Source organism: Onthophagus taurus, chromosome 11 (assembly GCF_036711975.1).
Source record: "Onthophagus taurus isolate NC chromosome 11, IU_Otau_3.0, whole genome shotgun sequence".
Classification (NCBI taxonomy): Eukaryota; Metazoa; Arthropoda; class Insecta; order Coleoptera; family Scarabaeidae; genus Onthophagus; species Onthophagus taurus.
This window is the reverse complement of record NC_091976.1, coordinates 24,815,922-24,830,568: the sequence shown is the minus strand read 5'-3', so window position 1 is coordinate 24,830,568 and position 14,647 is coordinate 24,815,922. Positions and strand designations below refer to the sequence as shown.

The 14,647-nt window shown below is 36.2% G+C and overlaps 1 protein-coding gene across 4 annotated transcripts in view; it reads left to right on the top strand.

Moving 5' to 3' along the window:
* Positions 1–13,779, top strand: part of LOC111429033 (cell adhesion molecule 3-like) — a 159,669-nt gene extending 145,890 nt beyond the window's left edge. For all 4 annotated transcript variants that reach the window (XM_071200195.1, XM_071200197.1, XM_071200196.1 and 1 more), the window contains 3 exons: positions 2,755–2,890; positions 10,367–10,765; positions 12,440–13,779. In XM_071200195.1, coding sequence (XP_071056296.1) covers positions 2,755–2,890; positions 10,367–10,765; positions 12,440–12,528 — 624 coding nt within the window. In that variant the 3' untranslated portion in view covers positions 12,529–13,779. The remainder of the gene's footprint in view (positions 1–2,754; positions 2,891–10,366; positions 10,766–12,439) is intronic.
* The last annotated feature ends 868 nt before the right edge of the window (positions 13,780–14,647 follow it).

The following is a 14,647-nucleotide window of genomic DNA, read 5'->3' as shown; positions in this document are numbered from 1 at the left end:
CACAAAGCTTCTTTTCACACCAGAAAACTGAATAAGCAAAACATTATTACATAAGATTCAAAACTATTGTCATAAATTTTTTTTTACTTTATATAAAATTTAAAACAAACTCAATTTGTACGTTTATACTAAATTTATTATAATTGCATTTCAAATAGTTCTAGGTTTAATTCAAGGAAAAGTATACAACAATGAATAACAACTAAAACTTGAACTAACACTAGCATTAGAACTAATACTAAACCAAGAACTAGAAACATTCGGATTTAGCCGAACGTCTGTTAAGACGGCTAAACCCGAATGCTTCTAGTTCTAGGTCTGGTGTTAGTTCTACTATTAGTTCAATAAAAACGTACAACAATCTAGCACTGAATAATAAGTAAAACTAGAACTAACACTAGCATTAGAACTAATACTAGACCTAGAACTAGAAACATTCGGGTTTAGCTGTCTCAAGACACGTAGTCGTACGTACCCAACCCAACCCTTTTCTGACCGTCTAAAACTCTTTCCCCTCTTTTCCCGAAACCGCCCTTCAGGATATTACTTCGCGGAAATCAAACGTCTTTCATCGTTTCCGTCCTTCCGCTCATATAGAACTTCTTCATTTTTTGGTGGGCTTGGAACAGTAATCAGTTCATTCATCAGTAATCAGTCTTAAAGAGGCTCTTCTCTTTTCTCCATTGCTTGCACTCCTCATTATGGGAGACATATGATCCAATTACCTTTTGGATTACTTTACTTATTGGTCATACCTAGATGGAAAGGAACCTCATTACTTTTTGAATTATTATCTCTTACTTACATATTTATTATTAAATTAGGGGAACCCCCCCCCCCCAATCATCTTCTTCTTCCCAGTTTTCTCCCGTCCGCCTCTTTTTGGTACTCGATCTTCTCTTTATAGCCCATGATCTTCGCTAACATGTTAACAATGGTATTCCACTTTGGCTCCGAGCACAACATCATTTTTTCGACGTTTCTACTTTCTAGCTCTTCTTCGCATACTGCTCTACACTCCTTCCTTATTTCTATATGCTAAGACTCTCCACAGAACCAACCAAGTCAACAACTCCGTCTCTGTTCACCCAGGATACCAAGTCCGGGATAGCATTCCTCCATGAGTTCGGTTCTAAGTTCACCCTTGCAACCCTTTCCTCTTTGGTACATAGCATTCCTCTCGTCCACCATGAGATCGATCGGTGGCATTCGGGCTACTACCTCTACTCCGACACCCGAGACGGTACGATAAGTGGAGACAACCCCGATACACAGTGTTTTGTGTACCGATTGCAGAAGTCTTCTATAATTCTGCAAATTTAAAGCTTCCTTCCATGGTGTCGGCGCGGCGCATAGTACGATTCGCTGCACCTGCGATGAGCTTTCTTCTGCTGGCCCCCCGCGATTGGCATCAATTTTAGAAGTATGTTCGACATACGTGACGTTCTTAACGATTTCGACTACTTGTCTGGACATTATCATGTCTCTATTAATGACTACACCCAGATACTTAACGCTTTCCGAACTTTGCACCGCTGTTCCCCATACGTCGATACTCAGCTCTTTGATCTTTCTTCGTCCCTGCACCATCTCAGTCTTCGCAGCGGCCACTTTCAGTTTCATTTCTTGAAGCCTTCCAATGATCTTTTGCACGGCCCACTTGGCTTTGTTCAGCTCTGTTTTTGTGAGTTTTATGTTTCTATGAGGTTTATCTCGTCTTCTACATTGACTGTCAATATGTCATCGTAAAATACGTTCTACAATGTAGAGTCCCAAAACTGATCTTTTCAGCACACCACTATAAATGGGCAAGGTTCTTCTGTACGGAGTTGCTATACCACGATTTGAAAGATAAGATTTGATCATTCCGACTAAAACCCAACCCAACCTGATCTAGTTCCTGCCTTTTTCTGGTTTTAGGTCTACTTTTAGTTCAATAAAAACATACAATAATGTAGCTCTGAATACTAAGTAAACCAAGAACTAACACAAGACCTAGAACTAGAATCGTTCGGGTTTAGCCGTCTTGAGAGACGTGTGGCTAAACCCGAATGATTCTAGTTTTAGGTCTAGTGTTAATTCTAGTTTTAGTTCAATAAAAAATATTCAACAATCTAACGCTCAATAACAACTAAAACTAGAACTAGCACTAATCTGCGGAATGAATTCCTAACTATAGTAAACTATAGTAATAAATTCTTTAACGTTATATAAAATTTAAAACAAATCCAATTTGTACGTTCATATTAAATTAATTATAATTGCATTTCAAATATTTTACACAACTAGTAACAAATGCAATGCAGTTTTAATTTAATTCATATTAATGAACATTTCAAAGAAACGTAAACTAAAATGAAATAATTTGGTTTAATTTACAATACACTATGCAATTAGTTATCATTAAAATTCAACGTGTCTGCTTTCACATATTAATATGGTCAATTAGTGTAACATTAAAAATGATTTAAAATATTCATAATATTTCATGTTGGAGTGCTCCGCAAAAACTATTCCACTTTAATGAAAATGTTTATAATTAACTTTACATTTATGTAATAATTTTTATTTTATACTTACACTTCACTACATTTTCCAAATTATGTATTTATTTTCGAACGTTAACTTTCGCATGAATGAATTTCAGTAAAAAAAAATTGCAATTCTCACCGCATTCGAAGTTATCTTGTGTAAATTTCCGACGTCTCCGAGAAACTGGCGCATTTATATGCAACAGCCTATCTCTTGTTTCAGCTTCATAACTCGTCGGAGAGTCAAGTCGTGTTATCTTCGGTTCAGTTGTCAACTACGGGCCTGTACCGATGCGAGGTGTCGGGCGAGGCGCCTTACTTCCAAACAGTCACCGAACATGGCCAAATGATGGTGGTGGGTAAGTACAAAAATTTCCATTTTAGAAACGAAGAGAGTTAAAATAGTTAAAATATCCCTCTTCGGCTTAAAACGCTTTCCTTTCGCCCCTCTAAAAGGGGAGAAATGGCCCAGGACAATTACTCAATGCCAGGAAAAGGCTAAACTCGCCTGTGTCTTATGTTAATCTGATATAATCCTGTCTGGTTAGCTGCATGGACCTGAGGAGGCCAGCCATTACTCAGCGCTGAGCCCCTCAGCGCCCCCTCTAATGAATGCAAAGTCTTTGTCCAAATTCAAGCTTTACGTCATCTATCCTTGGAGTTTTCATCCCCTTTGAAAGATATCGATGAAGGAGTAAAAATCACTACCGTTAATTTATATCAGTTTCAATTTTTTTTTACCTTCTCCCTAAAGGAAATTGCTTTAATACGCCGTGCTATTTCACACCCAACCTGAAGGATTGCGTGATGCTACTTCACGTCTATGTGATCTATGACCAATTTTAGCTTAGTAGGAATATATCGATGTGCCAAAATTAAAACTGTTCGTCGCAGATAGGGGAGGTTGATTTATGTTTCCATAACATGTAGGATAGCGTCAATATATTTCATTTAGAACACTTTTTTGAGTTATAAAAATTTGTTTAAAATCATAATTATTATATAAAAATAACTTTTTTACATATCTATAAATGTTATTAAATATTCCTTCATTAAGAGTTCAAGTTACAGGTGGGTTTAGACCAGAGAGGTTATTATTATATTTAATGGGCCATAAAGCTGATGGTAAATTATATTATACAGTATGTTTAGACTTTAGTTACCGTTAATTGGGGTATAATTAACTTTAATTTTCGTAATTTTCAAATGTAAAGGGTGACAACGGATATGAGGGCCTCAACAATGCACCTGCTGTATATATTCTGTATTATTTATGAGATTTATGTAATGTTGTGTCTCGATATCAATGCAATTGTAAACATTTTTTATTTACCGTTAGTATGTTAGTAAAGTCTTGTAGTTACTTAGCCAGTTTTAACAAAGGAAAATAAATCTTTGCAAACATCTGCTTATTTTCTGTAAAGTTTTCTCTCCACAATCAAAACACGTGCTTTTTCTAATTTAACCTCCTACAAATCTGCTATTCCTTGGACTTTGGTGATGAGATGAAGAGTTTGGTGTTGCCCCGGCTGTGTTCTTATTTCTTTAGATGTTGTGCTCTTCATCAAAACACTAAAATCTCCCAGGAATTCTTAGATTGAGTTTTTATTAATCACTTCAATGTTCTCGTTTCAAGACAAATTCTACAAAGGAAGGTTTGGTAACCCATTGGAAAACCCTCGCAACCTCATTTTGTCTAATGACTTCTTCATCATTTTTATAAAATGTTAATTATGTAGTAAAGTCATAAAACGATCTCGTACAAAAATAGCTCGTCTATAACTTGATTCAACGTCCAATAATCGAAGAGTCAAATGACTACTATTTAGTTCCACATATTTCCTCTAATAAGACTAAATCATTCCATAAAGAATTGTATGACACTGTGACATTTTAATGGATCCATTAACATCATAAACTTTGCAACAATTCAAAAGTGGCCGAATTTCCCAAATTGCCCACCCCTTCAAAATTCAATAATAATCATCTTCAATTTTATTTTTTATATATTCTTTTAACTTGTTGTTCAACACCTTAAACTTTTCTAATTGCGTTCATCATCGATCTAGCTTCCCCAAATCCCTACTAGCATTCTTATTCACCCTTCTATTTAATTCAGGCTTCTATCTTATTCAGTCTACCCCTGATTGACAGTGATCATTGCCTCGAGGCAGATTGAGTAATAAGTTGTCTTCAATCCGGGTCATCTTTCGGGTTTTCTATCAATACAAAGCCCGACACTTTCCAAGTATAACGAAACTCTTCCTTCTTGAGACATTTATTTTATATGAACAGGAAGGTTTCTATTCTTGACCCCTTCATTGACCTCTTTCCATTCTCCCACCTTATATTGGGAATAATTTGATACTTGATCCTTCCACACTGTATCAACCTCAATTTCGACCCTTGTTGTATCAATTATATCTCAGTCTTTCAGTGATATTTTAAAATAACTCTGTTTTTTAATTTGATTTTCTATCGATAGCTAAAACTTTACAAATGAAAAAGCTAAAGAAGTTTAAAACTGAAAATTGTGATAAATGTTGGTAATTAGTGCCATACTTTTGGTTAAGTGCAAACCGTTCAGAGAAGAAACATTAAGTAAACTTCAACTGTTCAGAAACATCTGAGTGATTCGAGCGATGCAATTATAGTGGTAATAAGAGGAATGCAGTCGTCAAGGGGGGTCGAACTTCGTGTCTTAGGGATGAGGAGTTGTTAGAGGTGTAGGGAGGTGGGAGAGTGAAAATGGACGTTCCGCAGTCGGTAATGGATCCGCGGGTTCAAAACGTAGCGGAACTTGCCGTCGCAATACAACTGGCGCCTCAATTTACACAAAGCGAGTAAATGGTCGGCTTACTTCAAAGTGAAAATACATAAAATAGCATAACTTGAACACTCGAATTCTACTCGCTGTGGAAGCGTATTCAAGGCGACCGTGAAAAAGTTTCCGGTGGGGATCGGTTTTCAATTTTGCGAGCGCATCCGCAAGGGTTCTTGCAAAAAGGACTCGGGAGAGGAAAATGTCCTGGGGAATCCGAAACGCGGCAACCCCTGTTTTATCGGCGAACATTAAACATTAAAGTACATGAAATTCTGTCCGGGACTACAGCCCCATCTGAATTTTTCATGTTGGGCGTCACGGTACCGTCCTGATTTCCGATATCCTTCCGGGTAATCTCCTATTGCAATGCAGTGTTTTATTTACGCCTTTTCCTTTCCACGAAGAGAAACGTCTTTATCTTTCTGTTCATCTCGCAATTAACGCTACATTTACCCCAATTCCAATTAGATGCAGTAAACCTCCATGGAAAAACTATAACAAAGACCAGCTCCTCCACCAAAACCGTAAACATAGCTAAATTACCTCGTAGGGCGAAATAAGGGCCGGGCGGCCGGGGAGTTAGGGTAAAACGTTCGCCGCTATCGGTTTTTGGGGCGGGTAATTACATTTAAGAAAATTGGAGCGCGCGGAACAGGGTTGGGGAATTTTCTTTCCCCCCCTTGGTAAAGAAGCGATACGATCGGTCGTTACTCCGACAATAGGACTGGAACAAGGCGATTGATATTGTATGTGTTTCTAATAAAGATCGACGGAAGGGTGGTACCCAAGAAGGAGCGAAGGTTGACGTTATCGAAAAGTCGCCGATTGAAGGGGTTTTGTTCAAATGAAACATAAATCTGGTACGTTTTTTGACTACCAGCATTGATTGAGAGAGGTGGGTGCTACAGCCCCCACCGACGAGGTCGATTTCCTACAGTTTTCTCGACGCGACGTGCGATCAGATAAAGCCACCACGATATTTCATTATGTAGGTTAAAACGATATAACGCTATTTTTTCGTTAATCATAGCTTAGTTGCGTCACTAATATCAAGTTTATGTAACTATTTACGTCTAGTTTTCGTATAATTATTCTTTATGCATTTGTTACGTTGAGATTTGTCAACACTATACGATAATTGAACGTTCCGCAAAGCACGTATAAACTTGACGGACGCACAAGCACAGAGCAAATATTTAATGTCAACAGGGACGATTTGGTACGAGAATGAAACGGATCTGTCGTTTCGAATACGAAACGTTTCGAATTACGTTACGTCGATGAGAGAATAGCTCCGAAAAATAATTTATTATTTCAACCCTTTTATTGCGAGCCACCCGGGGTGACAAGCCCTCGTTGACAAATGAATAAGTGACCACATACCGGGAAATAAAACGGAGCATTACAGATGTGTTTTATGCGCGTGTTAAGTGGCTTTTAACCTCTTTAATAAATGTTATATTAATATTGCAGTGGACGGAAACCCTGCACACTGTGGCGACTCTGCTATTTAATTAAATCGCAATTATAACCTGTTTTATACACGTAACCGCACCATTAAGTTGTGGCCCATTTAAAAAGTTTTTTAAAGTACTACGTTGGTTTTATAGTTCTGATTTTGTTACAATACATTTTTTATCGTCTTAATGTCAGAGTTAATCACCTTAATATCCAAGTACACATTCAATAACATTAAATATTCAATCATGAACGTTATCAATCATTCATAAGATTTTTTTCTATTTTCCTTTTATTACTGCAATCTATCGCATACAACAACAATAAACCTGCTCAATAGTAGGTCCCAAAGAAAACCATATTAAAGCATAGTTATGACAAACAATAACATTTTTATTTAGTATAACAAATTAAAGATAGGTACGTTCTTTATTCCGATATGGATAATTTTGATAGATCCTTTAGCTTCAATCTTTTAATAGTTGCCCGGCGCTACAGATTTTTTGCAAGTCGATTTGAATGAATTTGCAGCCTTAGCTTTTATTAGGTACTTGGAACTTCGCTGGACAATTACCTCTTTCACAGTAAGCATATTGAGGTCTTGATGTAAGATGTAATTAAGTACGAACCAAGGTATGTTACATATTTGTCGAAGAATACCATATTCCCAAACAGGTTTCAGTATGCCAGTATATATAAGCAACTTATTGTCTAGGCTGAGTTGTGAGTCTATTCATAAACCAGTGCATTTTCCTGTATAATAGTCCTAATTGAAGCCGTTTGGCCCAAATATTTTTTTTCCAAGTTAGGTGATGATCCAGGTAAATTTTAAAAGTATTTAATGTAAGAGTAGGACAAATTCACTTTTTTAGAGTGTATATGATATGAGTGGACTTATTCGGATTTATTTTTAGTCATTATTGTGATATTGTAGGTTTTGGGACGCCATTTCAGGAGATGTATGAGTAGCCATAACTACATTATCGTCCGCATATGTAGTAATCAAAGTGTTGTTTGTCGTAGGCATCTCGGCTGTGTATAGAAGATATTCCAAAATACTATCTTGAGGAACTCCAGCATGTATCGGTAGCAGCAGCAAATATGCGTCATTTTGTTTAAAGAAAAATTATCTCTCCGACAGATATGATTCCAATACTGGATAAGGTAGATAGATTTTAAGTTTGGCTATAAGACTGTCATGCCATACTCTGTCGAAAGCCTGTGATGTGTCTAAAAAAGCTGCTGTACAATATTTTTTGACCTCTAAGGCATCTCTAGCTGATCTCACTACTCTGGGCACTTTTTCTATAGTACCATGCTGTTTTCTAAACCCAAATTGATAGTTAGGATTTAACTTTTTCTTTACTATGATGCTCTGAAGTCTCCTCAATAAGAGCTTTTCGAACACTTTTGAAAGCAATGGAAGTAAACTTATTGGGCGGTAGGAAATCCACCATAGTTATTTGGAACACCTTCCATTGTATCGGGAATGATCCTAATCTTGCGATTGCGTTGAAAATAAGCAGTACCATACGTAGCTCATATTAATATTTTTAAGAACCAATCCGGTTATAAGATCATAAGTGGGCGATTTCTTAACTTTTAGGGAGGACCTGTTACATAAGAGGCGCCCAAAGAAGTTTCATTTAGTTCTCTATGCTAAAAGATTCTTTAAATTCGTATTATTCATTATCACCACTATTGATTATTACGAAGTTTCACGATAATATATGATACTTACTAACAAGGGTTAAACGAATGTGTTCTAATTCTTAGGGATATTGAGGAACTTTCCGTGTCTAGAAGAGAGCTTGTTTCGTTTAATAATAAATCGAATTTAAAATTTCATAACTTTCCGAACGAGCGGATTCCTGCTTTACAACACCGCATATTACATCGTTGCATATCTTGGGAAATATCACCTGTGTAATGTTATGTGTTTTTGATTTGACGTAAACTTTGTTTGCTAAAAAAAAATCTTGTATGTAACGTAAACTCTTTAAAGTTTTCTAAATAATCTGGTGCAAAAGCTGCAAAGTAAATCCTTTATTAATAATTAATAAAGCTTTATTAACTTTTTCCACTAAAAATTCGTATTTGCAGTTTTTTGATTTTAGCTGGCTTTTATAGTTTATTACACTTTACATTTTTTAAGCTTTTGGTTTTTCTTTATGAGATAAAGTTGAATTAGGTAACATTTTAAAATTATAATAGGGATTTTTTTCTTTTTAATAACACAACTTTGCGTTATGTCGCAAACGTCTCATTAAAGTAACGCAAAATCTTTGCAGTCTTAACATTGTCGATTAGATAATCTACCAACATCAAATTTTTGTACGAATTTTTTCTTTCCTCACAAAGTAGACACACATCCATATACAATGAGAACCATTTCAAGGCATCACGAGTGTGTTGTGTCTTTGAAAATGCTTCAACATAGCCTTTAAGCTTCTTATAAAATTCTTAGTTCAGTTTCTCGTTTTCACCGAGATAAAGGTGTTTTTTTAAATGTTGACCTACAAGACAAGCATTTGCCATTTTCTCCTTTTCTGTTTTTTAATTGGGACCGTTGTCTGACAAAGTAGCTTCTTAAGACCACTCCCATTCTCTGTCGTAGCTGGCCAAATCCTTAGGTCATATATCTCGTTTGGAGTTCTAAGCATCGATCGGATCTCGATGGGGAACGAATTTGGAATATTTAAAAAATAGATAATTTATTTTTGTATACTTAATATAAAAAGATCATCTTATAGAAAAGAAAAATATAACAATGGCAATAAAAATTATATTAATCGTGGAATAAAAAAAACAACGAACTGAGAGGGATAAAAAAGGCACGCCTGCTGTCTCGAGGTAACGAAAAAGTTAAAAGAAAGAACGGAATAACCGCAGAAAGGCATTGTTTCATCCCCTGATTTAATCTAGCGGGGTGGCCCGAAGAGAAACAGGAAAACTTTACCCTCCCATGTCCTCCCCGCCTCCGTCCTCACTTATTTAAGTTAGAGACCCGAAGATAAAAACTTCTATAACTGGCGGCTGAAGTAATTCAGGTACAAAGGCAGCCCATGGGATCCACATCCTCCTTTTTTATAGCTATCGGGTAATTTTTTGTACGGGATTGGATACGTCAATCAGGTCTGAAATATTGCTGTCTCACTGCGCGGTAACCACGTTCCATACTTTCGCTGAATAGAATTAGTTATGCATCACCCTATGCGGCAAGTATGGAAAAGAAGCGTGGCTAGAAACAATGAACGTCGAGTACCTCGGCGAAAGCCCTTTTGTGCTCGAATGACGCGCCGGCAAAAGAAAAAGATTAAAAATTTCAATACGTGCCGTTCTCGCATAGAGCCACTTATAACCGGGCACTCGACGGGATAAAAACGTTACCAGTTAAGTGGCTTTGTCTTTCCCTCATCTAAGTTTTCTTTGAGATGCACTCGTGGATATCGATTTTTTTTAACGCGTGAGGTGTTCTTTCGATACGGTTATTGCAATGAGTACTTAAATTATAAAAAGTGTATCCTTTAACAAATGATTTTCTTTATTCCAGCTTTACCAGATACAGGCCCGAAGATATCTGGGGGTCGTCCTCGTTACCAAGTTGGCGATACCGTCAGAGTAAATTGTACTTCTGGTCGCTCTAAACCAGCCGCCCAATTGGCTTGGTTCATTAATGGCGAACCTGCGGATTCGGACTTCCTACGAGGTCCTGACATCGTCGTTACTGGCCGGGAAGGTCTGGAAACGTCCGTCCTCGGCTTGGAATTCACAGTCAAACAGCATCACTTCAACAGGGGCGACATGAAGTTAAAATGCCTTGCTACAATCGCTCGTGTATACCTGAGAAGCAACGAGGAATCCGTGGAGGGCGAAAAGCAGCCGAGGGCTTCGGTTCTGGAAAGTAGGGGGACGGTGGCGCCTGCAGGATCTCGAGCGGACAGGGTGCAAGGTAATAAATGGCCCTTTGCTGTGACACCTCCAGTTTAATAATAAAGCGGGCTCGTGATAGATTGCAAGATTTCATATTGCGCGCGAAAAATTGTAAATCTCGGCTGAGATTTCTCCTGAAATTACCTCTTTTCGTGAAGAGGAGTTATCATATCCTGTATTTTCAATGATGCCCTTTTATGAATCTTACATGAAAATATAAGTATAACGAGGGCGATTTCACATCTTCTGTTCTTTTTGTTCAATGGAGAAGGCGGTAAACGTGATCGGATTTACTCCTTCATCGCTTCCATCCTTCCGCGTACCACCTGCGATAAAAATGCCGGATTTCTCATAGCTCGTGGGCATATATATTTAGATATAGAAAATCTGGAAAGAGGGGATTTCCAGCGGGACATATCGCTCGAAATCCCTGTCAGTGTGCGAACTTATCAGCCCGATAACAGACCCAAAAATGTCTTCTACAAGGACATATTGATTGGGGAATATGTCTGTGGAAATGGATCCTGCCAAATATAAGACGTGGGTTGTTTTAAAGCTTTTAGATGTGGCTCAAAAAAGAATATACTTTTGACGTGTTGTTGCATTCTTGGCGACACCAACTTATAGTAGGGCTCATTTTATTTTAAAGGTTTCCCTTAGTGCAGAGTGGCAGTGTCGGAAAATCCAAGGCTTGCCCACCCTAATCCATATAAATGGTGGGGCAAAAGGGACACATTAAGTAACCGGGCCGGCCGTTAAATAAAGCAAAAGTCGAGTAATCCGTCCGGTAAATTCACAAACCGACCGAGTGCTCCGTGTTTCTCTTCTTCGAAGAGGCAAAAAGATCGGAAAATCTCTGACATCCCATTAGCGCGAACCGACCGCGAGAACAAAGTGCTCACTTTTATACGTTCGCGGCGCCACCTACGCCGGATCGACTCCCTCTGTTCCCGACAACTAAGCCAATTCTACAGCTATTCCCATAGCAATCCTCCGTTAAACTTATCTGATTTAGTTTTCTCGCCGAGGCCACCCCAAGTTTTTCATCATTAAAGACCGTGTCGATTCTATCTCATACCACAAATACATTTTTAAAAAATAATTTATATAAATAACAACAAATAAGACATTTAACGTTAATTAATTTATCGAGAATGTTACAAATTTTACTGTCTTGTTAACCATGACAGCATATCTATTTCCAGAAAGCCATCCCCAATAATTTACGGCAACGCCACAACTGTCCTAGCTTTATTTATCGATTTAGTAGTAAATGTACTGTTAGACAAGAACGTCTAAAATAAATCGTTATAATCCTTAAAGAATTTTTTAGATACGTTATTATGTAATATTATTTTTTCTTTCTTTTTAGGAAACTATAAAGTTTCTTTCCCGGAAATGTCTGCCTACACAATTCGCACCCTACCTTTATCGCTATGTTTATATTTCCCGTACGTTCGTTGTTTTACGATCCCAAACCATTTCGAAGTTTTCATTACATCGTAACAGTCTGATGATGGGCATCTGTGGACCTAAAATCGATACGGGTTCGATTATCAGATAAAGCACGCAAAAAACAGGGTCGAATTTTAAGACATTCGTTTTATTACACCACGCAACGTACGCTTAAATAAATGAACTTTATCAATTTCTCTTTTCAATTTTTCATTTCATATATTTTCTTTGTTTTCAGCCGCTGGTGGTCCAATGACTTTCATTCCACCACACATCTCTCTTTTGGTCTTCGGTTTCCTTTCAACGACGCTACTTCAAGTCAGGTAATTCCTCAGTTGAACGTAATGAAAGTACCCTCCAAGAGTACTTTTTGAAGAAGTAAATAAACAACAGTGAAAACGAACACGACTGGAAAAGCCAAAGACACTATCGAGTGACTCACGATTTTACGTTTTATCTTTTTACGTCAATTAATAAACCGAACATACCGTAAAACGAAACAAGATTGTCACCTTCGAGAATACTGTACCATCACCATTTTTAGCAACTATTATTACCTTAGATTCTTCTGAGCAGGATGGGAATATCGCTCAAAATAAGCGACAGAACATCCTATCGTGTCAATATCAGTAAACTAAACGTTACCTATAGTAAAAAATGTACATATCTATCGTGTAAGTAAGGTAAAATTTGATGTTTTCAAAGCCGATCGCAGATAAAGAAGATAATCATCTTTTTAATCCATCTAGTCCTTGAAAATGAAAAAATTAAAAAAAAAAGCGGGAGATCTAAGCTTTATTTTTTGATGTACAGTTTAAATTAAGGCGCATTGTATTTTCGTTTTGTGATTCACACAGTCTGATAAACATAATAAAAGTAATTGGAATGAATTGTGTAATTTAGAGGTATCAGATCGCATTCGTTGTATTTCTAGTCTGGATCAATTTGCGTTACAACTATTTAGATTTTTTGAATGCTAAATCAAATGTCGACTGAGTACCAAACGAGTATTTAGCGAAGATGAAAAAAATTAGGAATTGTACGCTTTCTTTATTCGAATCGAAAAAAAAATCTTAAGCAAATTGTTATATAAATATTTTTGTGTAAATATATTTTGAAAGAAACCTGTGATCCTCATCACATTACGTACGTTGGTATATAAGTACATCTACGAAAATAAAAATAAATAAATAATTAAAAGAAAAAATTGATTTAATCGATTTCGTATGTGTACTTTAAAAAAATTAAAATCGTTGAAATTTTCGCTTATCAAAACTCGCTTTGTATGTTTTCGACACGGAATCGTTGACGGCAACGAGAGAAAAAAAAGGGGGAAATTTGTAGATATATATTATACAATATAGATTATTTAAAAGTTTACGTTTTCGGATAACAAATAAAATTATAAGAGATAAATTGGAAATTTGTGCTATCTACTATATATGTATATATAATAATGAGAATGTCTTAAAAGTATATTAAGATATCAAAGAATTTAATTTCAAAATCAAAGTTTTGAAATTTAAATTCTTCATTTCGATCGATTTGACCTATATGTATTTTATTTTAAAAATAAAATAATTTGAAACAAAAATGTGGCTTTTTAATAAAAATTAATGTGGTGAATTTGAAGATTTTTTATAAAGAAGCAGGTAAGATACATTTTTTATAACATTAAATAGATTTTTTTTGGCTTTCTTAGCAAAAAATCCTAGCCTTAGTTGCAAAGCTGTCAAAACTTATACAAAAAAACCATATAAATAATTCAGCGGCTGAAGAGTAGAGATTGACAGCAAGCTGAGATGTTTTTATCGAAAAATGAGCATCTAATGCATCTTCTTTTTGAGTTTTCAGGAATTTGTTCATTACTGAAACACAAAGCAATAAACGGACGAGAAAATTCCTTGTTATAATTAAAGCCAAATATCTTCAGATTAATCATAATGTAGGAAGCAAAAGATGTACAGAAATTTAAATAACTATCACAAATTGGCAAAATTAAGCAAAATACTTCTAGAGGCTGCCAGAATAAAAAAATATCTCCAAAATATATCAGAATGAAGAGAATGTTTCCAGAAACTGACTAAATTAATCAAAATATTTCCAAAAATCGGCCAGTCACCAAACCTAATCCTATTCTACACCATATTATATTAAACGAAGAATAAAAACTTACCGAGTCAGTTAGTACCTACACTTAAGAAATGACAACGTACAAGTTAAGGATTAAAAGATTTGTTATCCCTATGTTACATCATTTTGCTCCTGCAATGCAGACTCTGAGTTTGATTAATTGGGCGATAATGCAGAAGATATGTCGGACATAACGGCAATAATACAAAATATAGCAGAAGTATTAGAACGCTGAATAAACTTACTAAACCTTAATGAAACTAAAAGAATGAGATGCTTTTATTCTTTGAAAACAGCGTTGAGGTTCGAGAAC